This window comes from Syngnathus typhle, linkage group LG4 (genome assembly GCF_033458585.1).
Source record: "Syngnathus typhle isolate RoL2023-S1 ecotype Sweden linkage group LG4, RoL_Styp_1.0, whole genome shotgun sequence".
Classification (NCBI taxonomy): Eukaryota; Metazoa; Chordata; class Actinopteri; order Syngnathiformes; family Syngnathidae; genus Syngnathus; species Syngnathus typhle.
In genome coordinates this window covers 21,811,748-21,837,712 of record NC_083741.1, presented here as the reverse complement: position 1 = coordinate 21,837,712, position 25,965 = coordinate 21,811,748, and the positions used below count along the sequence as shown (strand labels likewise).

At 43.2% G+C, this 25,965-nt stretch overlaps 1 protein-coding gene across 2 annotated transcripts; it reads left to right on the top strand.

Moving 5' to 3' along the window:
• On the top strand, positions 1-25,200 carry prmt3 (protein arginine methyltransferase 3). 2 transcript variants are annotated; one of them, XM_061275833.1, is made up of 16 exons: positions 1-86; positions 214-346; positions 1,010-1,092; positions 1,197-1,246; positions 1,337-1,442; positions 1,649-1,796; positions 2,235-2,376; positions 3,064-3,129; positions 4,916-5,037; positions 8,047-8,146; positions 12,391-12,469; positions 15,414-15,601; positions 16,800-16,886; positions 20,561-20,611; positions 20,812-20,899; positions 24,975-25,200. In XM_061275833.1, exons 1-16 carry the CDS (start codon positions 65-67, stop codon positions 25,082-25,084), a joined length of 1,575 nt encoding a protein of 524 aa, XP_061131817.1. In that variant the 5' UTR covers positions 1-64; the 3' UTR covers positions 25,085-25,200. The 2 variants fall into 2 exon arrangements, with proteins under 2 accessions (XP_061131817.1, XP_061131818.1); XM_061275834.1 differs by having other exon boundaries at positions 25-86; positions 235-346.
• The last annotated feature ends 765 nt before the right edge of the window (positions 25,201-25,965 follow it).

Here is a 25,965-nt window from a genome sequence, read left to right as displayed (position 1 = left end):
CCGGAAGTGTCCCTCCGCGTGTACGCTCCGCACCAGGAAGTAAACTGCAAACAAAGTAAGGATCATGGCAGAATGCACAGAGACACGTGAGTCTTGGAAATGAATAAAAAAAATACACGAGATAGCAACAAATGTACAGATTTACCCGGAAGCATGCATTTCATAAATGATAGCCTCGCTAGCTAATGCTGTTTACACTTTTAACATGACTAGATCCTTGTGCTGATGCTGCAGACATGCCGGAGCTATCGGACGCTGACAGCGACTCCGGTGATGACAAAGAGCAGTGGCAATGGATGGAAGAGGAGGAGGACAGTCAACAGGTTACCTGTTTGTTTTGTGACAGGTGAGCGCAGAAATGTTTTTTCCTGACGTCATGAAAGAACAGTGGGCTGTTGTCATTTGCAGAAAATGTTTTTGTTACTTTATAACCAAAGACTGTTTAGAATAGATTGTTGTGACTGAATAAAACAAGTGGACTAAGACATCCAAATTACATGAAGTGTATTATTATTATTATTATTATTATTATTATTATTATTATTATTATTATTAGTCAAGTCAAGTCATTTGACTTGACTTGATTATTATTATTAGACTGTTAATGAAGTACCGTATTTTCCGGACGATAAGGCGCACCTGAAACCCTCAAATTTTCTCAAAAGCCGACAGTGCGCCTTATAGTCCGGTGCGCCTTATTTATGGATCAAATAGAGAATGATGGATGGATGGAACTTTACCTTTTTAAGTTTACTGATCTATCTGACTGTTTTGTTTTGTACTTTATTTTGTGTGTTGTGTGATATTAACATTATTGATATATTGTTATTGTTTTCACTATTTTAAGTTATTATATTGTTATTGCATTAATGGTGCGCCTTATAGTCGGTGCGCCTTATATATGGACAAAGTTTTAAAATGGGCCATTCATTGAAGGTGCGCCTTATAGTCCGGTGCGCTTTATAGTCCGGAAAATACGTCAAATCACAGTAATTTGTCATCTCCCCAGATTACTCAATTCAGTGCCTGACACCCTGCAGCACTGCACAGTTGAGCACCAAGTGAACCTTAAAGATGTCATCAAGAAGCATAGTAAGTACAAAACACAGAAACACTGCGCATAACGGAAATGATTTAAACGCAAGTTATGGTTGCGGTATTTCTCCGTTTCACTGAAAACGTTTTTTTCTTCCTAGATTTAGATGACTACAGTTACATAAAGCTGATCAATTTTATCCGCTCAACAGTGAGTATTAATGTCATCTCTAAAGGTGTTATTTGAATACTGTTTATGATATTGTTGAATTACGTAATGACTTTTTTTGCTTTTTTGCAGAAATGTGATCCATCATATCTCACTGGGCTGCCAGATGATCTCTTACCGTGGGAAAGTGATGACTTCCTCAAGCCAGTTATACAGGATGACCTCTTATTGCAAACTGGTACTTATTATAGTTATTTTTTTTATTTTATTTTTTTTAAATAGTTACGGTTCCGTACGCCTCAAGATCTTTCAGATGGCCAGTACAGTCCAAATATACATAAACATTTGAAGCCCCCATTTTTGACGGGCACTGATCACAAATAATGAAGTAAAATAATTTTTGAAACAACCTGGTGTACATGTAATATCTTTTGTTTTCCGTAGACCCCGAGGACCTGTGTGGTGGTCACCAGGGGACGGATTCGTCGGCATGCGGGTCATTGGAGGCCAAGACTAATCCGGCACTGCGGCTGAGAGTAGCTTCTGCTGAGAAGGCTGTTCCTCAAACCTTTGAAGATGTCCAAAATTTGATGTTAGTCATCTTTTTATCACCTTTCTTGTCGCCTTTCCAATCATACAACTTTGTTTTGGCGCTTGTTTGACATCTGGCGGCCCATGTGACTAACATTTGCAATACAACGGATCGGCCAGCAGGGGGCCACCATTTCCGATACCTAATCAGCCGAAGCTACCATGTGGAAGAAGTTTTAAAGGAAGGGAAAATTCCACTGCAGCACGGAGGTTAAAGGGGGTGGGGGGGGGGGTTGGAAGAGGGCGCTGTAAGGGAAAATTACAGAAAGACCGAGGACGGGGAGGGAGAAGATGGCAGAAGGAAAAGTGAGCTTCAAAGATAAATGCCTCTCATCTGCTCCATTTACCGCCATGTTCCGCATGCTGTAAAGGTTGAGTGTGCTTTCTGCTCACTGCGTCCTAAAAACTGAAATATTAAATTCAAATTTATCTCACATAGGCTGCTCGTCCAGAGTTTAGTGCTGGACGCTGACAACGAAAGGCCCGCTAACCCGCGCGCTGTTGCCGAGCTTCGTGAAGATGAGGACGAAGCCTACTTCAGCTCCTACGGTCATTATGGCATTCATGAGGAGATGCTCAAGGTGTGCGCTTAAACATGAAGGAGACTTTTTTTTTCCCCGCAGCACAACACACTCTGCAGTGGGTGACTCGGCTCATTCGCTCATACTTGAGATGGGATGTTTTTATGCAAAGTCAGCTGTCATGTAAGACACCAACATTGCCGCTATGTTGGAAATTTAAATTTGTACGGCGCTTAAGCACTCAGGCGTCAAAGTGTCACCAGCTTAGATGCGCGGGCTCGTTTCTCACCGCAGTACTTGCGTATATCCCGTCGGCCAACCTGATTGGACCGTAGCGCTTTACGCTTTCTCTCCGATGCGCGTCAAGATGATGCAAATGGCCTCTGACGCACTAAAGGTGGTGAGAGAGACGGGAAAGTAAGGTGTGATTCTTTTTCTTACTTTCCACAACTTTTAAACGGCCCCAACCGAGTTTTATAGATATTAACCAATTTGTAATAAATAGCAGAGGTTAGTTTCAGATGAAGGCTTTTAGTAAAGTACGCAATCTAGGAGAGACATTTGTCGTTTTAAGAGCAAATTGAACAACACCACTAATCTCCGGAATGGTGACAAGCTGTTTAACGCTGTAGCTCCCAAATCACATTATTACGCAATCCTCAGGCTTTGCGCATTTTGAGCAGTCATCTTTTAAAATGTATAAACACAACTTCTCATTTGTTCCATCCGTCTTATTTGTTTTCGCAGGACAAAGTACGCACCGAAAGCTACCGTGACTTCATCTACAGCAACCCCGACGTGTTCAAAGACAAGGTGAGGTCCAGAAAGGCGACACATCCCGAGTAGCTTTGCAGAATATTTGCAGAAAACGTTCGATACCCGCAGCAACGGGCAGATTTAATGACCGCCATCAAGGTGCCCGTGAGTTTTAAACGTGTAGATTAGCTTGCTAGGCCTTAAACGCAAACATGATGCATTTTTCAGGTAAAGCATTAATACCACGATAGCGTCTGATTGAATCCTCCGGCCGACTTTATTAGTGCGCTGGCTGTCGACTGCCGAGCGCTGATAACAAACGGCGGCGGCGCCTAACAAAACGCATAACCCCTTCCTCCCAACAAAGACCGTCACCGAGGAGGCGCTGGTCCATATCATGGCCATCCATTATATAGGGGCTTGCTCTGGGAGAAGCGTGAGGGGCAGCTCACGTCGATGAGGAATGTATATTATCCGCGTTTGGCACAGAGGAGGAGGGGGATTGAAAACGAAAGGATTTTGTTTTTCAGCTCAGCGGCAATGCGGCCGCCGAGCACAGAGGTGTCGTTTATGTGGTGTCGGCGCGGCGCCGACGGGCCCATAAGGTCGGCGGGATAGCTGCCGGCGGGCCCAGCTGCTTCAAATCGAGACACAGAGAGGAAACGTTGCGTACAGATGAGCGCTACAGCTGGGCCTTTAACGCCCGTGGTGGCGTACGTGAACAAATTAGCTGAAGCACTAAAATAGATCCGGTTACGAAGGGTTGCTTTAAGGCAGGGGTGTCAAAGTCATTTTTGTCGTGGGCCGCATCGTAGTCATGGTTTCCCTCCGAGGACCATTACGATTGTCGACATCTTTATACAGTATAGGCTACAAAACAGATGAATAACTCGTTTTAAAATCAGAGACTACCGTAATTTTCGGACTATAAGTCGCACCGGAGTATAAGTCGCACCAGCCATAAAATGCCCAAAAAAGTGAAAAAAAACATATATATGGAAAGTCGCTCCAGAGTATAAATCGCCCAGAACCCCCACCTTACCCAAACTATGAAAAAAAACACGACTTATAGTCCGAAAATTACGGGAATAAAAACTGCTCAAATATTTGAAAAAGACGAATGGTAATAAAAATCGCAAGCAATGTGAAGATATAGTCGATGCAAAATTTGTCTTTGCGGGCCACATAAAATGATGTGGCGGACCCTATCTGGCCCCCGGGCCTTGATTTTGATCCCCATTGCAATCATTTGGTCAGTAAAGTCAATGAGAAAATCTCACGGAACCACAGTTCCACTTTCAGGATTGATGGATTGATTTGTGGGATTCTTTCATCCAAATACAACCAAAATAAAATGTGAAAAACGGAATGAGAACCACTACCCATTTGGCATGAAGGTATAAATATGCTGGTCACATTGATGCAACTTAAAAAGAAAAAAATCAGGTTGCCCAAATTGAACTCGTGCTCAAACTCCGTTCGACTCGGAGAATGAATATCGGCCTGCAGTCCCACGAATCGCAAACACAGTTGTGAGTGAACCTTTAAAATCTTTGCTTGTCATCTCATGAACTTTCCGTGTCGTGGGTAAATCTTACAAGGGCTCCATCTGTTGAATATCAACCAACACGGCGGCGGCGATTCACCCGAAGCAAGCTTGAAGGATTGATGGGCCGGCGCTGATTCTCTGCCCGTGTTGCATCCTTCTTCCCGCCGAGCCTTATCTGACTCTTTGCCGGCCGAGTCTTGATAATACAGAATGCTTTTTATTCATGATTCTCCTGAAACACAATCCGCTACATGCTTGCCGTCAATTTCCTTCTTTTTTTTTTTTTCTTAACAGATTGTTTTAGATGTCGGCTGCGGGACTTGCATATTATCGATGTTTGCCGCTCGGGCTGGAGCCAAGCAGGTCATTGCCGTTGACCAATCGGAAATTATCTACCAAGCCATGGATATAGTAAGGTAAGAAAATTGAGTTGAGACTTTTATATTGCTTTGCAAAAGTATTCACACCCCTTCAACTTTCTCCACATGATGTGACTTTACAATCATAAACCTCAATGTATTTTTTTAATATTTGGATATTCTCAAAATATTAAGCAAATAGAAATCTTTCGAGAATGTCTCAGTCATGTAAAGTTGTTTCTTTCCTACTAAGCGTCATTAGTTTGCCCTATTTTATTCATCGATTGACTTTACACAGATTCTTTCTCGCTTGGGTCCTCAGTTGGGGGCTGAGATTGCCTCGCACATCTTTTTTGAATGTGCCCCAATTGAGCATACTTAGTTATTTGCATGTGTCCATGGTACGCTTGGGTTCCTCCAATCCATTTAGCTCCACCAGAGACGGACGGCCCCCGTCCTTCTTCACAGCTCTGGCTCTTATGACATTTTTTACTTAAAAGCCTTTACGAGTGCCATTATCGCAGTTATGTAAGGCTTCCCTAGAAGCAGAACAACGGGGTTTGCTGAAGGAAAGGGACATTTTAATTTTACAGCCCACTGGCTCGCTGTGGGAGCAGGAGTTGGCACGCAGGGTGCATCTCAGGTTTGCCAGCGGTGAGCGCCGAGCTCCGCCCTCAAAGGAACGCGCATGGCGACGAGGTTCCGCTTTGGTTGTGACTTTATCGCTCGTTTTTCTGCGCGAGTCTCTCACTCCGCTGCTAATATCAGGATTGTAATTAAAGTGGCTTCCGTCGGTTGCACAGGAGCATTCATCTCCTGTCTCCTCTCTCTCGCTGAAGTTTAAATGAAAGGCCGGGTTCCTTCCTTCCCACTCACTTCCTTAATGGATAATGTCGAGATAGTTTTTGGAATGGCTGCAATTGACGGATTGGCCAATAAAAAGCTCTGGATTGTGGATGTTTGAAATCTATTAGGTATAAAAGGATTCCCATTCAACCAATAAAAGTGCAAATTAATGAAATGTTAATGAGGTTGCGTTTCAAGAACACACCTGGTTTACCTGACTGCAGTGTCTCAGTCTGAACACTAGGGGCGCTGTTTAAAAGGAGCAGGTTGATACTCGCAAGTAGTTATAAAAACGCCATGTTGGCTCTGAACGCAAAATTGTCAATAAAATGAATCAGAAAAGAAAAGCAAAACTCCTTGTTGAGAATATTACAATGCCAGTCCCAACCAATCAGTGAGCGCTTGTAGCAGCAGATCGCTCAGCTTGCGCTTCAATGAAGAATGAAGCTAGCTCCGAGAACCAGTGGGGGAATTGTGGCAAACATTAATCATCCACGCTTGGAACGCACCTTGCAGCCCTGGCTCTGCTCCCCGCGACTTGGGCAGCCCATCGCGTCGGTCGACCGGGCCGAGGTGTTAACGTTACGAACGATTAGTGGAGGAAAATAAACTACTGCGTCCCCTCAGTGGCAGCAAGGGAATGGATTACAGGTTATTCCATTTTCATACCATACAACTATGCAGATTGGTTTATGAAGTTGCATCCTTGTGTATGCATGTCTTTCAAATTACCGTAAATTCCGGACTATAAGCTGCACCGGACTTTAAGCCGCACCAGCTAAAATTGGGGGATATTTTAGTTTTTTTCTTATATAAGCCGCTCCGGACTATAAGCCGCACGTGCACACACGTTTTTTTACAAAGAAAGACCCTTCACAGAAAGCCTTTATAAAGTTTTTATAACATACTTTAACATGTCTTTCTAAACATTGCCTGTGATGAAGGGTTTAGAGCCGTTTGACGCAGGTCACCTAGCGTGCATTCCTACTAAAGCGCATGATAGTCACAAGCAACACAGCCAGAATAAGCAGCAGCCATAGTAGTGTTTCAAAATAGTATTTTTGTTGTTGTTTTTTTCTTCAAGATACCGCAGTGTATAAAAGTGATCAAGTGATCACAAAAATCACGAAAAAAATCCTTATATAAGCCGCACCTGACTATAAGCCGCAGGGTTCAAGAATTTGGAAAAAAGTCGCGGCTTATAGTCCGGAATTTACGGTAAAAATATATATAAAGAAATTAGGGGAGAGTTGAAAATGTTACATTAAATGTTGAAAGCATCTGAATCAAAATCATTTCCACACTCAGCCTGGCACATATGCATTTCCGTACAAAGCAGACACCGATGACATTGTCCTCTAAATTACCCCAATAATGAGTTTACAGTGTTTCCTTGTTATGAAGACGGGATCTTTGGATGGGTGGGGGGTTGGGGGTGCCGAATCTGGAAGAATGTGATAGCGGCCCGAGCAGAGCGGCAGAGAGGGGGAAGACGGTTCGAGATAAGCATCACTGCGACAGAAATGCACCCGGGGCCGCTTTGAGTAATTGTTCTGTCCTCTGTAACATTACGTGTCACCGTAATGGAATATTCACCCAGATTGATACCCGCAATGGCCGGACTGAAGGGAAGGATCATTCAAACGGTACAGGTGATCATACAGTTGCTGCCTCATCCTCTGGCTCCTCGGTTACACTTTTCCACTTTACATCCATAATACACTGTCCAAAACTTTGATCGATCTGGACTTGCTCTTATTCATTTTCTATCAGGCTGCTTTGGTCTACTCAACTTAATTTTTGTTTAGATTAAATTAATGAATTCAACCTAAAATGTACATCCAAACACTCATTTATAGGTTAAGATGAAATTAATTCATTAAACCTAAAATAGACGTCCAAGCACTCTTATTTTTTCATTTTTTTAAATCATTTTTTTTGATCATTTTTTTTCCACCATGAACTTTCACAGAAATCAAAACAAACTTGGACTGCCTCTATGTAGCTCCCTGCTATTCCATCCCGTTGCACTCAAACGCAGGGCAGAAAGTCTTTTCCCTCTGAGGGAGAAGCAAAAACGCGGCTGAGCGAGCAGCCCAGTAATGAAACGTGTCAGCATTCGAGATTGGGCTCGAAACCGACAAGAGCCACCTCCAGTTGAAGAATGGAGCTGTTTGGCGAGTTTGTCGCAAGTTTTGTTCAATATTTTCTTTACCGCAGGGCCAACAAGCTTGAGGACAAAATCACTTTGCTGAAAGGCCGCATCGAAGACATCAGCCTTCCCGTGGAGAAAGTGGACGTCATCATCTCGGAATGGATGGTCAGTACACAATATTGCCAAGCAGATCAAATATAGCTCATGTGAGAAAGTAAAAACTGCGACTTATAGTCCGGGAAATACGGTAAGTGCATCTCAGAGTCCGCAAAAACCTTGGTTTATTTTATCACCTTCTTGTCAGCATCTCTACTCCATTTTTTTTTTTTTTAAAAACATGGGATTAAATTTAAACCGTAATGTCCTGTGAATGGCTAACCAGCAAGAGCAGTCTTATTTTGACTTGATGGCCATTTATCAGCCAGATTCTGTATGGCGAGACGGCCAAAGTTGAACGCACGCCTGAAGTCATCCCTAATTCATGAGCCTCCTGTATCTGCCCCCCCCCTCCCATCCCCATCCATTGTGAAAGCCCAGGGTCACAAACAGGGGTCATCAGCCAGAGCCTTCCTATCCCTTCACCGGGGAAATTGAAATTCGGCAAGTGACATGATCGCGGAACGGTGAAGGATAGGGCGCATAATATTTAATGACACCGACTCACAGAGCGCTAATATATCGAAGAATCTTCTCGTCACTTCTCATCAAGGCTGCAGTGGCAGACAATTCAGAGACAACAAGATTTAAAAGGTTGCCCTCTTCGTCGGCTTTTACCAAATGCAGGAAAATTAAAATCGACAAGGATTATTTGCGAAGTTCGAAGTCGTACTTTGGACACCAAATGAATTCATTGCGTTCGTACTTGAGAAATAATGTCGTGTCAATTAACTGTGCTGTTGTGAAGCATTTTTTTTGTCAATACGTTCGGTTATGAAGCGAAAAGAATCATACAGTCACACAGGGGACAATTTTAACAGGACTAATGGACAGAGGTGCTTGATCAATGTGATGTGTCCGTAAAGATGGTGATGGAGGAGGAGGAGGCACATGAAGGTCTGTCTGTCTTGCTAGTGTTTGAAAGACTGTTTTGAGCAGCACCGGTGTCATTTCATAACTCACGCCATTGATCGCTCCTCTCTCTTGGCACGCTGAAAAACAAAAGCGAGAATCAGATAAGAGTCCAGAGGGCTGCTGGCCATCATGAGCTCCATAAAGACAAAATAAAGATTCAGAGCAAGATCAATCACTGGTGATAGGCACTAGCTCGCTTCCTAGTGTTGGTTTAGTCTTACAAAATGGCGCGGAGCTAAATTCAGTTTGTCAGTGCGGTCGACAACTCTCAAGTGTAGCTTAGAATGTATTAACATGCTGAATGATGTTCATGTACAAGAGGTTTGCACAACAAATGATGCACTTGTGTAAACAGGAAGGGGCTTAGAGTTGATCCCTGATGCACTCCTTTGTCACAGCTACCTTAGCACAGACTCGTGTAGTAGCAAAATGACTCCGGGCGTAGACTTTCGAGAGCTACAAAGATGCAATGTAATTTCCTCCAGAACTTCTCTGTAGCTTCTTGATAAAATATCGCAGTCCGACGAAAAAAAAACTTTAAATGCACAACATGTCACAATTCATCAAGTCAGATGAGCGTGCGTTTGTCACCAGGTAAATTAGTAGCCGGCCCCGCCTTTAGCCTCATTATTGACATGGAGAGCCTGCCTCAGAAGAGAACGGGAGTCATCAATCATCCTCGCCTTTTGTCTGTCTCACTGTCAATCATTCACGTCACTGACACTCACTGGATGGGTTCGCAGGTGTGTCGATGTAAAATGTTGATTTATCGGCCGCGTCTTCGAAGACTTCGGAAGGTTTATTGCCGCCCGTGTACAAGGTGGATCAAAAGTTCCAAGACTCTTTATAATACACAACAAATTTTGCTCTTCAATCACGGCCAGATGATCAACGATGGCGTTTGCTTCGTTTAGAAGAGGCGAGAGTTTCAGCACGACATTACAGTGGCTCCATATTTAAATTGATGCCATCTTACAGTGGAAATGAAATTGCTCTTACACTATATCTTGTGTATTTCTCATTTGCGTTGATTAACAGGGAAATTAAGTTTCTATTGGAATCTGCTCAATTTTCAATCTATCACAGTATGATATGTTTATGCTAATTTGGTGTCATCAGACCACCGAGTCCTACAAGACGAGCCTCGCTGCTGCCCTCTGTAGTCAGCCAAGCGTGCAGGCCTCCCCCTCCGCGTACACACTTCCAGACACACGGATCCGTGCACACGGGCCTTCTCCTTTATTTTACTGCGGGCCTCGCGGGACGATGATGATCTGCGGTAATTGAGGCAGATGTGTTGTGAATGCCGAAGAGCGGAGTGAAAACCGCTGATGCAGATTGTCTGTTGCAATACATCCTGATAGCTACAAGGAAGAGTATCCAAAGGTCACAACCCCAAAAAAATGAAGGAAGCCTTTCTACGTGATTTTTTCCTCAAATCACATCATGGCCTTCTTATTATTATTATTTTTTTTAGACTAGTTAAATTTCACTACATTGTATTTCAACGGCTGTGGCTGTAATGTTTGGAAGTTTATTTTATCAAAGTGCGACAGAAAACACCGACGGGTACTACTAAAATATTAAATGTTAATGATTAAATTTTTTAAATATTTAGTTCTATATATATTATTATTATATAATATTAATTATGTATTATTTTTTTATTAAAAAAGATTTAATTATTTCTATACGTATTACTTTGTATTAATATTAAATTAATCCCATCCAACCTATATTCAAATTAATACAATATTCGTCTTCCTTTCTGCTGTCTGTAAGAAAGATTGAAAAACGTAGACGACGTAGCTACGCCATGCCGTGTTTTCCAAAGTTGAAATTCATTCCGTTTCTCTACCCTCGAGTCGAATCGGTCCTTTTTGCTGGCTCAGGACAGGTCACTGACCTGCCTTGGTTGCAAACAGTAATCTGCTGCGTTTTGAAAGAATACTCTAGAAAACAAAATGTAACCTTTTGTGTCAAGGTGAGTTTGTGGGGGAGGCAGAGCAATGCGTACAAACAGAACACAGCTGTAAAAGGCTGTTTGCTATTTTTATTTTCGTGTCGGTGCAAACTTAGATGTGCTGGAGCACTGCGTGAGGCCACAGGGAGATGTGTTTTATATGCTAATGTTGCTAATGTGTATAAGCTGTTTCAGCCCGTTCTCATTAGGCTTTTCATTAGTCTCTCGTGGAAATGCAAAGTGGCTATGCTGCAGCATGTGACGGCTGCAACTTGCCTCACACCGCGTCGTGTATTAGCGACACCAAGCTACATCCGCGACTTGTGCGGAAGCATCGCTTCAGCCCCACCCTCCCATAATATCATAAAGTACAAAGCACCCCATAATGAAGTGGCTAATTAATATTTAAATTTCTAAAATTGCTGGGTGTGGATCATTGTGAAGGTAGCGGGGAGGGGGGCAGTAATCCAGGACCATCATTGACCATAAAGGTGCGACTCTTCTCCCAGCTCCCCCCCTCTCTCTCTCGTTCTCTCTCACTCTCTCTCTCTCATATCCCTTTTCCTTCAAGTGAAGCAGTGTCCCGTGAAATTGGCACTAAATTATGAGACCGCTGTACGCCGGGCGAGGCCTTTAAAAACGGCACAGCGTTAAGGTCATTGCGTGGACCACAGTCAGCAACAATGAGAGTATCGGACTTTGCATCGGGACCCGTGCGGCATCCACAAACAAGACGTGTAGCGCGCCGCTTGCTTCGGGTTTATCCGCATCGTCACCGTCGCGGTTATCAGCGCTGAGCCTTGGTGCTGATGGTGGTGATTACGGGGTCAATGTGATAAATCATTCTCGCATTGTTCCTCACGTTCGCTCACCCTTTAAATGAAATGGAATGGTAAGTGAAATAATAAGGCTATCGCTAATCGGATTTGATTACTACAGGCTACTTCATGCTAAGCTTCCGCTCCTCGTCAAGACTTTTTGTCACAGCCCAAAAAAAAAAAAAAAAGCTTTGTCATCAAGCTTCCAAGTCACGTTTGCCCTCATGGCCCTCACCTCACCTTGTTCGTTTGTGACCTCATAAAAGAGGAACAGGCCAATGCATGTAATTTGCAGTATTATTGATGGTCCCTAACACTAAATCCGGAAGAAAAATTCTAAAAAGTGTCTTGGTAGCAACTAAGGTGCCATAGCAATTTTTAACAGGCTTATCCACCCAGAAATACTAGAATTTTTTTTTATTTATGTCCTCTAAAAAAAATATCTATATATTTATGTTTTAATTAAAATATTTATTTATTTTTATTTATTAATTTTATATATATATATAGCACACACACACACATGGATTTAATTTCTGCCATTTTGTCTTTTGCAGGGTTACTTTTTGCTATTCGAATCCATGTTGGACTCCGTCTTGGTGGCCAGAGACCTCTATTTGGGTGATGGCGGTTCAGGTAGCCCTTACATTTTCTCTCTCAATGCCCATCGCACAAGATAGACACATAAGTAAAGATGGTTGCAGTAAAAGTATTTCCCGTTGGGTGCCAGTGAGCTCTAATTTTAATTTGTCCAAGTTAAAAAGAATTTTCGAAATTTCTACACAGCTGAAGTTGCCGTATTACTGATTCCAGATTTTAATTTATTTCTGTACGAATTTTAATTTATTTCTGTACGAACGTGCACTCGTGCATGACTTGTACACAATAATGAGCCAGCCCACAAATCAGGGCGAGACTAATCGGAGTTGCACCAAACAGCTGAAGGGGAACAATTCCGTCCACTGGGAATGCGTTGTAACTGCTGTCATTATGTCCACTCGTAGCCATTCGCTGAATAACCCGTTTGGAAGGAAAAGAAACGGTCTGGCTTTTCAATCTTTTGTTTATCCGCCGTCATTCCATTGCAACATTAAGGGCTTTACAGTAACAAGAAACTTACATAAGGAAAAACTGCAAGCAAATGTGTTTTTGATGTGCAAATGAAAAAACCAGGCTGGACCCAAAATAAAAAAAAAAATTGTTAAGACATATTCTTTATATTCACGATCTCACAAGTTAACTCTGCTTTGATAGAGGACTAAAGAAATCTGCCAATACACCTCCGAAATAATTATTGAATGCAATTCTAAATGATTATTTGATCATCAAAAACAATGATTTAATAATTCAATAATTGATACCAATCAGTTGTCGATTAATCGTTACATCTTTGAGCTAAGTCTGAATGCAGAAAATTCCGTACAAGAACACCAACAAAAAAAAGAAATGCTAAAGAGACTCACCAATCTTGAACTTTTTGAACGGCCCGTCATTCCAGCTTCTGTAACTTTCAACCTGTAACGACCCTGAAACATTTCGGGTTTGACACTGCGGCTTTACAAGTAACATTTGACAGTGGTACCCAAAACAATATGGCCTCACTAAAAAGCTGCTCCTTCATTCATTATTATTATTGTTTGTGTTTTTTTCTCCACATCTAATTGCATAGCACGGTGTCCTACTAAAAGTGATCCGTTCTTGCGCCCCCCCCCCATCCACTCTTTCACAGCCGACCAATGAGGGGGCTCAAGAGAGCAAGTGTAGCGTGTGTGAGTGTGTGGGGGGGTCATGACAAACGGGCTGAGAGCAGCGAGTCGAGAAGGACGCAGATGTCAAAGCCATGAATCTGGGGACACCAGTGTGCCCCTTTGGCTTCGTCGTTTCCCCCCTTTTTACAGTAACCCCTCCTTCGCCTTTTCTCTCCGTTGCTTTTACAGTGCATTTGGCAAGCAAGCTTGTCTCGATTTTTTGCCAAATCAGCAAATCAGCCCACTCCTCACCCGGTCTTCACGATCGCTCCGTTGCTTCGGTAATCAAGAGTAAAAGGAAAAGCTGCTCCTGTGCTCATTAGGCGGGCTGACACTCAACGCCGTCACGCGCCGGCGTCGGCTAATAACGAGAGACCGTCAGATGTCGCCGTTATTCGTGCTCGCAATTTATGGGCCGATGTATTGAAGGTTATGTGGGGCTGAACGGCAACCCATATGTCGGGCAAAATAAATTGAACTTGCCCACCGGATGGGTAATATTTTTTCAAATTGGAGGTTTGTAGATAGAAGCCTCCAGCCATGGTTGTCCGCACTGCTCACCCCCTCCCTAAATGATTCGCCCTCCCTTATTTATTTATTTTTTTAAACCCTTTGTCAGGCCCCACTATTTATATTGTCCTTACTTCCACATCCCAACCTGCAGCTCTCGTTTGTTGTTCATTTGCTTTTCTTTTCTTGCTGTTGTGATTTGCACTTCAGCTCCATCGTAGCGTTAGCTCGAATTTGCATTTCTTATATGAGTCTGTCATGTTTTTTAGGGTTTTTTTTTCTCTCCTTTAAGTTTGGCCTTAGGACTGTCTTGGCTAATGTCGGGTCGCAGTAGGGATGCCATCATCTTAGCGCTAACATTATCATCAGCCGGCAGTGAAACCGTAGAAATATATGTGAAAACACATCAAAAGACGTTTCATACAAAGTGAAGCTCTTTAATGCACTTTGGACTTTGTAAGTAGGACAAAAACCAGGCCAAAGCGTGTTTTGTCGTTGCTGTCGCTTGAGGAAATTGATGGAAGCCATCACGCCCACGCGACTTAAAGGCGTTCTCTAATTAGTTGTGTTGAACCCAGACCATCAAAATTGATGACAGCGAGCTCGCCTTCTCTTCGAGCGTCATTCTGCTGGTCTAGAAGTTGGCCAACCATCCTTTTTGGTCTTCATGAATGTATATTGTTCTTTATGTATATTATTATTTTTAAGATTTCATCTAATAAAATAAATAAAATTAATAATAACTAAGTAAGATTTAGTTTATTTATTTATTTATTTATTTAAATGAATATTATTAAATAAAACTATTATTACCGTATTTTCCACCCTATAAGTTTTTCTCAAAAACCAACAGTGCGCCTTATAGCCCGGTGCGCCTTATATATGGACCAAATTCCTAAATTTAAACTGGCCCAAAGCATTGTGTCATGAAAGTGGCCCGCTGAAGACTATGAATCATGACTCAAAAAGACTATGGATCATTATTTTATGATTATAAAGTAATTTGTTTCCGTCTGAAGTTGAAATAAAAAAGATAAAATGGAGAATGATTTCATTTGGATTAAAAATCTGACATGATGCATTAATGGTGCGCCTTATAGTCCGGTGCGCCTTATATAAGGATAAAGTTTTAAAATGGGCCATTCATTGAAGGTGCGCCTTATAGTCCGGTGCGCCTTATAGGCCGGAAAATACGGTACTTATTGTGGAGGTGACTGACTTCTGAAAAATATTAATATTATATTAGAAAATAATGTAATTGCTAATGACTCAGCCTCTGTCTTTTTGTCTTTGCCCACCAACTGTTCCCGGGGTCTCCTCAGTCTACCCGGACGTTTGCAACATCAGCCTGGCAGCAGTGGGAGACCCCCAGAAGCACCAAGAGTGCATTGCCTTCTGGGACAATGTGTATGGCTTCAACATGTCGTGCATGAAGAAGTTTGTCGTGCCCGAGGCCGTGGTGCAAGTGGTGAACGCAGACACGCTCATCTCGGAACCTGCAATCGTACAGGTAAATAGTCACAAATCAAAATGTTTGATGGGCGCACGAGAATCGTTGCAGCTAAAAAAAAAAGACGAGAACAACTTTGTTTGACGTTCCATATCCAGCAGATGTAATGACGATCTCACAAACGAAACAGACATATAAAAAAAAAAAGTTCCAATTGCTCTTAAGGAAACTTTACTACTTAACTGTGAGCATGCTGAGAATAAAACACTTGACTAAACTGCGAGTTGAGCACTGAGATTAGAAAAAAAGTCAAATGGGCTCCACATCGAACGGCGCTTACCTTCTCGGTGTGGCGTCACACTCTCGTCCCCGAATGCCATGACACGTTTCATCTCCGCTTGGCCCGTTTGCTAAGTAGCATGTCCTCCGCCCATGTGTGGATGTGATGAATGGGAGCAGAACTTGACGTAATGGAATTTGATTCCTCTAATCGATAGTTTCTCCCCTCCAGTGACAAATAGACAGCCCCTCTCCCCAAATTACAGCCATTGATACAATCCAATAACATTCTATTAAGGCTGACTGCAACTCCGTAAAATTGAGAGCCCGCTCTCGGAGCTACATATTCTGCAAACCTGATGACTTTTCTTTTCTCGCTGAGGACAAATTGAGGAAGGTTAAATTTGAAACTATTTCCAGTTGCAGTGAACCAGTTCTGTACTAAAGTTTCTATTTGTGTCCCAATATTTTCGAGGCCATTGACGTTTTGATTTTATGAGGAATGTTAACGCTACCATTAAAAATCTTTCTTAGCTATGTTGAGCAATGTGGCCTGAAAATTTGAGCAAAATGTTTCTCAAGGTAGCCAATATTATTTGGATTTAAAAAAAAAAAAGAAGGGAATATACACTACCTTTCAAAAGTTTGGGGTCACAAAATTGTTTGGGTGACCCCAAACTTTTGAACGGTAGTGTAAATATTATTATAATAAAATATTATGAATTAAATATTATAAATTATATCTTATATTTGTATAAGATTATATATAATCTATGAATATAAGTATACATATATATTATAAGATTTTTTACACAGAAGATTATATATATAATCTATAAATAATTAGCTAAATAAATATATACACTACCGTTCAAAAGTTTGGGGTCACCCAAACAATTTTGTGACCCCAAACTTTTGAACGGTAGTGTACATATGTGGTGATTTCATATTCTCATTTAATTTTTTTTTCACTCAACAGACAATCGACTGCAATAAAGTACGTCTCTCGGAGCTGGAGTTCACGTGCGACTTTTGCTTGAAGATGACCAAAAGCACAGATTGCACGGTAATGCAAACATCCCCAAAATTAAACCCTGAACATTCTTTATTTTTCATTTATTTTCACATTTTCTTCTTTTCATGACGTTCCCGTCGATCTTACCGACACCTTATTGTCTTTTTTTGCCCAAGAAGTCTTCAAGTTCTCAACTCTCTCAATAAAAGAGAGAAATCGACGTGCGAAAAGAAAACTTTTGAAGCCGAAAGAAAAGCCGAGGTGTAGGTCAAGCGGCGACACATGAATTAAGTCATGTCCTCCTCAGCGGGTGCTAGCTAAAAACACAAAAGCGTATCAAATGCTTTATGAGCCCATTTTCCCTGCCAGCACATCCCTCAGCTGAACTTCCTCCAATGACGACGCCACATTTCACCGTGTCGCGAGGAGCCTGCAGCACAAGCGCCTCTCTTTAATATCTTGGGTTGCGGACGTTTGTGTTACGGCGCACTGCTACGTCATTTGCTTTCATGGGTAATCAATACGTGATTATTATTTGGCCTCTGCGCATTGTTTATTTGTTTGCGGATCACGTTTATCCGTGTGTACACACACACACACGCATGCGTGTATATTCTCAGAAGGAATGGCCAGTCTAAATGTTTCCTTTCTCCTCTCCTTCAACATCAACGCTGCTTGCTTCAGGATTTACAGATGATTATTGACCCGCGCAAGGGCTGCTCCGCTGTCGTAAAGATACCGATCTGGAGTCAGTATTGTCCGCAGCTCTTCGGTGGTAGTTAAGGTTAGGATGTGTGAAGGGTAAACTGCTCCTGGACCAGCGCTGGGGGATCGGTGAGGGAGAGCCGCCGTGCCTCTCGCCCGCCCTATGATGGAGCGGCTGCTTTTGTTCTCCTGTCGACAGTCCATTCATCAGCTCAGCCTGCCTAACCTTGCATTAAATGAACAGCACAACCCCTGCGTCTGTGCCGCTCACACGCAAGATAAATCCTCTCATTCTGTGTTTTTTTTTTTTTGTTTCCCCCCCAGCCACCCTTTCTTTATCCCTCTTTACATTTACATGCTCGGGTTTATTGTTTCTGTTGAAGTAGCCTGAAGCCACACAGAAGGTATCGCATAGCCTGTCGAAATGCATTCAGTTTACTACACGTTTCAGAAACAGTTGACCCTTCACCTCTGTGCAGGAGTTGGAACCGTCAGAATTCTGTGATGCATTTTGGCAGTTTCCGGTTTTCCGGTTTGCGCTGCCGAATCCTCGAGATCAGGAGTGTCAAACTCATTTTTGTCGCAGGCCGCGTTGTAGTCGTAGTTTCCCTCGGTGGGCCGTTCTGACTATCTATATACAGGATAGGCTCCAAAACAAACTGATGAAAAACGAGTTCTGAAATCAGAGACTAGTGAAAACTATTCAAATAGTTAAAAAGATGAATGGTAATACAAAAGTGAAGATCATTTGTTATTTTAGTCATGACAAAATCGAAAAATTTGTCTTCACGGGCCACATCAAATGATGTGGCGGGCCGTATCTGGGGCCCCCGGGCCTTACGTTTGACACCTATGCTCGTTGGACATCATATGTGAGGAGCTCCTCTTGGAGGTAGTTCACAAGCGAGGACGGTTTGGGCTGCATCTCGGTAGAACAACAGCAATCTGGACGAGGCTGAGGAGATTCACGGGAGGGAATTCACACCAATGCACTTGTGAGGTGCTCATGCTTGAAGCCTCCACGCCTGGGTAAACCCTATCAAAAGTGCATTAGACCTCTCCGCTGACCCCCCCCCCCCCTTCAGTCCCCGTCAGCAATCCTCCGTTTCCCCCTCCTCTTTATGCCCCATCCCTCACGCCCCCCCCACCGTTGTATAATAGTATCTGGCCGGGCCACTCGGCTAACTGACACAGGCAAAAGAGGGGGGGGGGCAATGATGAATTGCTCCCTGTTGGCGTTATCCTTGATGATAATTATTAATTTTCCCTCCACTCTTCCTGGAAACTTGGCTGGAGCGCCACAGTGTAGGAGAGTTTCCTCCATGGGCCATCAGGAAGCCCACTGTCATCACTTATCACGGACACATTTGGGGCCCGGGGCGAAATGCTGATGAGAATTAAATGCACTCATTCCGCCTTTTCCTGTTTTTGCTGTGCCGTTGTGTTTGTGACGATCGTGACTACTTGCTTGCCTTCAACTTGGGGAAATGAGCATCTTTTGATATAATACTGCTGTGAAAGGAGCAGAAATTGGCTACTTTAAAAAAAAAAAAAAGAAGAAATCCTAGCTGGTACTTGTGGTTTCACAGCATTAGGTTTGTATTTTAATGGCTAGGTCGCGATATAACTCTCTGGCGTTTCAAAGCCTGGTTCCCGAGAGATGGTGGGCTTCGGTATCTTGCTCATCCATTAGGTCAACTTTTACGTCCCATGCAATACAGTTTTAGAATCCGCCACCCAACAGAAAAAAATGACTGTTTGTTTTATTTATTTGATCGATATTTTATTCTTTTATTTATTTATTTTATTTATAAGACTGAAGTCTCTTCTGGACAGAAATACATAACACAAAATTGACTTTCCATTTTGTCCCAGGTATCCCACAGGGTTCAATCCCGGGTCCCATTCCGTTTTGTCTTTATACAAATGATCCACCGCCTACAACTTTTTCGGCAACTCCCTTCATTGTCATGGCTAAAATTTTGTGTGATAAAGTCCCAGTCTTTGGCTTCACTTTAGTCGAAAAGTTATTTCACACAAGTGACAATCAATCTCGGCCTGCCGAGTAATTACAGCAAATTTCCTAATTACCACAACTCGGAGCATCTCTGCTGCGTTCATTAAAATCCGTAATTGTATTGGGCTGACATGCTCTTCTTTTGTCCTACTTTGTCCTCTTCTACTGCCACTCGGGTCAGAACCGAAACAAAAAGGACCGCTCTATGAATATTGTTGACGACACTTCACCTCACGCCGGCAAAAAACTAGCTTTAAATAGGAATCTCACCTCTCTTTGCTTCATCGATTTAGTTCTTTGTCTCCGCAAGCCGGACGCCGAGTTGTCAGCTGTGTCAGGATTAAAAGCTATTAGTTCTGCATCATTGCCACTACAAGTGCGCTCCTGAGATTGATAGAGTACCTCTGTTCCTCCAGTGGGGGGAGAAAATCATCCTGGGGGTTGTTTTGGGGAACCAAAGACAGCCTGGCCATAGTCTGCCCCCCCTCCCAATGTGTTGTCCACATACATATGCTTCAAATCCTTTGTAGACATCATTTGAATATCCGTGAAAGGCTTTCGATTCAAATTCTTAAACCTCAAGTTTGTCAGAAGATTACGATTTAGATTATGGAATTTAGATTTCAAGTCCTACTGCTATTTTTTGTAGCAATCCATCCATTGCTGCAATACAGTCAATATAGCAACATTGGCTAATTTCATGTTCCCAGGTGGATTTATTTTATTTATTTTTTTAATCGTCAGCAATATTTCCAGCATGGAGTTGGTGACCACGCGATAATGTATTTCTTTTGTGCGATGACAAGTCTCTCTGATGAGGTTAGAGGGAGCACATGGAACATGTTGTTGACTCAGCCCAAATGAGAGATCCAAGTTCATATTGAGAGGAAGGAGATTTTTAAAAAAAAAAAGTCAACAGAGCTTCATAATACTCATTCAAAATAAAATTATTTGTCCTTTGCTCAGCACACATTGTAACTCACCTTCTCGTTTTTCATCGCAGGCAATCGTGGGCTACTTTGACGTTTTCTTCGACAAAGGCTGCCGCAACAAGGTAAGCTGCGCTGACATCCGGAAAAGCTATTTAACGCAAAGTCAATTACCTTCACGCTTATTTCTCCTCCTCGAGGCGTTTCGGCGCCAATCGACACGCAACCTGCTCCGTTGCTGATCTAAGCACTTATCCTGCAGTTGCAAAACAAATCTCCGTTGAATTCAATTGTAAATGTAACTATTTCATATCGTTTTGGCCAGGTGATGTTCTCCACGGGTCCTCAGGTGACAACGACCCACTGGAAACAAACCGTCTTCCAACTGGAGAAACCCTTCGCAGTCCAGGCGGGTTAGTACGAACCGTTTTGTTGTCAAGTTGCGTCGGACCGTGTGTGTGTGTTTTATTGTATTTGGGGCCTTTTAATGGCGCTCGTCAGCAGGATGTCAGGTAATCCGTCTCTGCTGGTGATGTCCTCAGACCGCTTGACACTCGTTATCCGTCACGGCGAGAGACAGCAAGGGGATCCAAACAAATCACATTCAGCTGTCAGAGACAGCATGTGAGACTCATCCGATAAGCGCTCGCCCGCCTTGATTCATGGCGCATCGGCAGAGAGGAGCTTTGTTACTGACCAGTACAAAATGCTGCATGCAGATATTATGGACAACCACAAATGACTGCATACAGTCAAATTTTCGGAAGTGGTAAATGATCAGGATTTCCGAGAGCTGATCATTTGAATCGGGCGTGTTGGGGTAGGGAGAAATCGAAAACGTTAACCCTGACATTGAACAAACACAAAAGATTAACTTTGGAATTATTTTATTTCCACTTATTTTAGCTACTGTTAAACACACATTCCAATTTATTTTGGATTGTGTGTTTCCACACGCTAAACTTGGTCTGTGGTTTTCTATTTATTTATTTAAATTTATTTTATTTCATTTTATATTTTAGTGATTATTATTTATTAATTTTAGTTTTAATTTAATTTAATTTAATTTTTGTGGCATTTGCCAGTCGTGATTTGGACCGCCAGCATGATCCGCATCACGATCAAAACGATAAAGCCACTCCCAGTGCAATACAAATTGACTCCAATTACAATCGCAAAGGCACAAAAAGTTACTCTATGGCGCTCACCTGCTTTCAAGCATGAGACACCGCTCGAGATGTTCACTCGAACCCGTTGTTGTCCGCACGTACGTTATTTTCTCCGCTTTACAAGTGCTGTGCGGCGTATCATAATGCAAATCACGGACGTGTCCGCTGACGTGGGGGCGAACGGAGCGCGGGGGTAAACTGTCCACTTCCTGGCTGGCTATCTGATACGGCCTACTGTAATAAATGACCCGCGGGGGTGAACACATACGCTCCATGTCCGTCGGCCCTCGGCCACGCTCCGGCAGCGGGCGGGGCGATAAAAACTTCAAACCCTCTGTAGCGGTTCAAGCGCTATCGGAAACTCTGCGTTCTGATTGGTCGGCAGCCGAACGTGAGCACGACGGACGAGCATCTGAATGTGCGGAGCCGAACTGATTCGATTTGCTCAAATGATGATCCATGAATGCGGTTGGGCTCGACAGCGTTGGAATTGAAAAGTTTACAACCTGATAACGATTTTGCAGCCGTTCGATGTTTTCAACTATTTGTACCGTAACTTGCGGATCAGCTGTGTTCTGACTGACCCACCGAGGCTCCTTGACTAAAACATGACTCTTTCTTCACACGGAGGTGTCGGAAATCGTATTTGCGGGCGCCGCAATCGTCGGCGGCAGCTTTACCGAGCTTGAGTAGTGATACGCTGGATGGATTCATTTTCGCTTTTACTGCTGGGCTGCCTGAGGGATCTGAAGTGGTGCCGCACTCCTTCACTGCTTTTTTTTTTTCTTTCTTCTGCCACTGCCACATCTTGTGGAAGGATTTGTCAAATTATTTTCAAAATATAAATGGCATCGGAGGTCTTACGGTTTCATTATGTGAAAAGCGTTCCATTTACAGCATAGTAATGTTTCATTAAGTTTAGAAACTGGGTGCTCAGCGCACTTTCACGACTAAGTAGTAGCGATTATTTTGAGCTACTCAAACATTTTTTGGCCAGGACACGTCTTTTTGTCGCAGGGATTTAGTGTAAAACTTTGGAAGTTATGTTAGAGACACCGTTTTAAATCAGGATTGTTTTGGTTCTCGTGAGCTCTAAATGCTTGGACGTCTAGATCGATTTTCCGGCCTTCTCTTTTCTGCCTTGAGGAACGCCCGCAATCGTCCATACAAAGTCTCAAGTAAAAAAAAAAAAACTCAATTGGTCCAGCTCACAACCTCACATCAGTGAAATGGGAGTCCCCCGTCAAAACTGACCTGAATGTTTTTATAAAACTGATTTTAGTTAAAGTACCGTAATTTTCGGACTATAAGTCGCGTTTTCTTTCATAGTTTGGGTGGGGGGGGCGACTTATACTCAGGAGCGACTTATATACATATATATGGGTTTTTTTCACTTTTCTGGGCATTTTATGGCTGGTGCGACTTATACTCCGGTGCGACTTATAGTCCGAAAATTACGGTATTTGGATTTAATCACGTTTGGATGTCCAGGCTGCATGCGTATAGAAGGAAGCGTAGGTGAGCAAGGGAGAGAGCGGCAGGTTATTGATGCGCTCTCGCCACCCAGACGCTCCTCAACCTCCTCCAGGGGCCGTAAAGCAGAAATTGAGTTTTTAACAACATTCCCTTTTCACTTGATAGCGGCTATTCTATACTTTATAACGCACACACACTTCGCCTCGTTTGCACTCAAATTCCGAAGAAATCTTGCGCACTTCGACGCTAACCCAAAGGAAGTCCCTGAACTCACCTTGAAGTTGATGAACGCGTCGACCGACGCAACACCTCGGAGTGGCCCTCTTGTGTGTTTTGGCCTTCAGCTCTGATTGGCTGCGGCGCGGGCCAGGCGTAAACATCCCGCCGCTTTGTGCCGACTGTCTGGTGATTTATCACGACGGAGATCGAATGCGTTTTGATGCGTCGGTAGCAGCGCAACAGTAATTAACTCCCGGGCTGTGTTTGTGAGGCGCCGGTGAGGGCGCACGCACGAACGTAGCGGTCCGGAACAAAACATCCCTGCAAATCCTTTTGGGTGTCAGCGTAATAAATTAAACAGCAAATCATTTGTCAAGCTCCGGTGTGTTTGTGTGCCTCAGCTATTGAAGAGGAGGGTCATTCTTTCACGCTTTTACCTACTTTGTATTAAGCAGCTAAGACAGTTGTTTTGTCCACCATGTTTGTGATATTGAAGCGTGTTTACAGTCTCTTCGAAAACTTGAACTCCATTTGGGTCCTTGTCAGGTTAGACGCTATTCACGCTGGTCTTTGACGAAACGAACGTCTTCCAAGGACCTCTTATTTGAACTGTGGCGGTCTTTTGTGCCGAGGGCTGGATATCAACGTTTTTTTTTTCTGTATGTTTGTGTCAACAACTGCTTCTGAAAAATAGGACGTAGATGTAGCACTTGACCCAAGTCGTCTTCATTCCTCTCCCTGTCACATTTTTTAAATTTTTCGTCTTTAGACTTGAATGACGTGAGTTGTACACTGGCAGAGCTAGGGAGGGGGATAGCAGGGGCACCGACCCCCGATTCTTGCTTCGCCAATGGAGTTGTATGTATGTCTCAGTTTAAAAGATTATCCAGAGGTTAGAAGCGGTTCCTGTCAGGTATCCAGTTGATCTTTACGATTTTGCTTAGTGGTGCTGGTGGGCATTTTCAACCTGTCGTCCTTAGGGAAGCTAATTCAATTTTTCTCCAGAGCTCTCCTCTTTCAAATAAACTGAAACAAGACATAGCCAAAATAATTAATCATCTTCCCATTGTTCTTATGTTCCTCCCGTGATCCTCTCCTTGATACCGTACCTCCCAAATCTGTAATCGCCACCCTCAGTACTGCTAATGCCCCCCCTCCTTTTTTTTTTTTGGTCAAGTCCCACAGCTGCTCAAACCCTCTGCAGTGCAGTGACAGACCCAGAGTGCGGCGCCAGCAGGCAGCCAGGATTTTCTAACACGAGCGTATGTACGTGACAGAAATAATGGCGGTCGCCGGAGAAATCTCCACGCTCAGCATTTTCTCATCACGTTCTCCCGTAACCTCCAGCGACTAAGAGTGTGTAGCGTAGCGAGTGGGAGACTCTGCGTCCGTGCACAAATATAGGCACAAGGCAGTGGCGCTTATTAACATATATTGAAGTAGGTTTGATTTCCACGCACATCATCGTTCCTATGAGCAGCCACCACTGCGGAAGTCTGAGCTCAGCACTGCTGCAGGGCGTCGAATGTTTCTTACTATCAGCAGTATAGTTCATATTTTAGATTCAACTTCATTATTGTAGCCAATGGAAAATGTCCTGTAATATCTTGTCCATGCTTTGTAGGGGAGGAGCTTCAAGGAAAGATCACATTACGCAAAAACAAAAAGGACCCTCGCTCACTGTTGGTCACCTTTGAACTCCGAGACAGGAAGCTGACCTACAAAGTGGAGTAATGTCGTCAAGTGACGTCATTAAAACAACATTGCTGTTGTGAGTATGGCAATTGAACATGTGATCAGATATTTTAGGATTGTTTTACTTCTTTGTAATAAAGAACACCTTGACCAAATATTCTCTTTGTGTTTTATGTTAACAGTGACACAATGTTGAGAGATCAAGTTTGTGCTAAAAAAAAGAAAAAAGAAAAAAAGCTTAATCCAAGCATTTTTTGCCTTTTATATTTTTCCACGATTTGGTACTATTGATCAGTTCCCACATGGATCCATGCCCTGCCCAACGGGGGTGTCCGTAGCCACATCTGGCCACCCCATAGCGCCGCCCCTGGCACAAGGTATTCATGCTGTACATTTCCCAATGTTGAGAGATCAAGTTTGTGCTAAAGAAAAAAAGAAAAAGCTCAAAGCATAATCCAAGCATTTTCCGCCTTTTATATTTTTTCACGATTTGGTACTAATGATCAGTTCCCACATGGATCCATGCCCTGCCCAAGGGAGGTGTCCGTAGCCACATCTGGCCACCCCATAGCTCCGCCCCTGGTGCAAGGTATGCTGTACATCTCCCTCCCCCCCCAAATGTGTTCATTCGTTGAATGATGAAAACTGTTCCAAATCAGAAAAGGTAACTTCATATCATTTTGTGAGGAGAGCAAAGAGAATGTCGTAAGTGAGGTTCCTTGTCAGCTGAGAGTGATGGTGATGATGAGCATGATGATGATGATGAGAGTGGCGGGCCTCCGGGTGACCTCCACCACTGAATCACTAGTTTCCAGGCGCCTCGGATGGATGCGGCTGCTTATCACCCACGCGACAGTGGGAGTGAACCATTAATTATAGACGCATGTGTAATTAACCGCGGCACCAACCCAAACGTAGTC

What these genes read in the sequence shown, in the direction of transcription:
- prmt3 (XM_061275833.1), top strand. Translation starts at nt 65, where the DNA reads ATGGCAGAATGCACAGAGACAC. An exon ending in TTCATGAGGAGATGCTCAAG is followed by an intron (nt 2,377 to 3,063) that starts GTGTGCGCTTAA and finishes TTGTTTTCGCAG; the next exon opens with GACAAAGTACGCACCGAAAG. An exon ending in CCAAAAGCACAGATTGCACG is followed by an intron (nt 16,887 to 20,560) that starts GTAATGCAAACA and finishes TTTTCATCGCAG; the next exon opens with GCAATCGTGGGCTACTTTGA.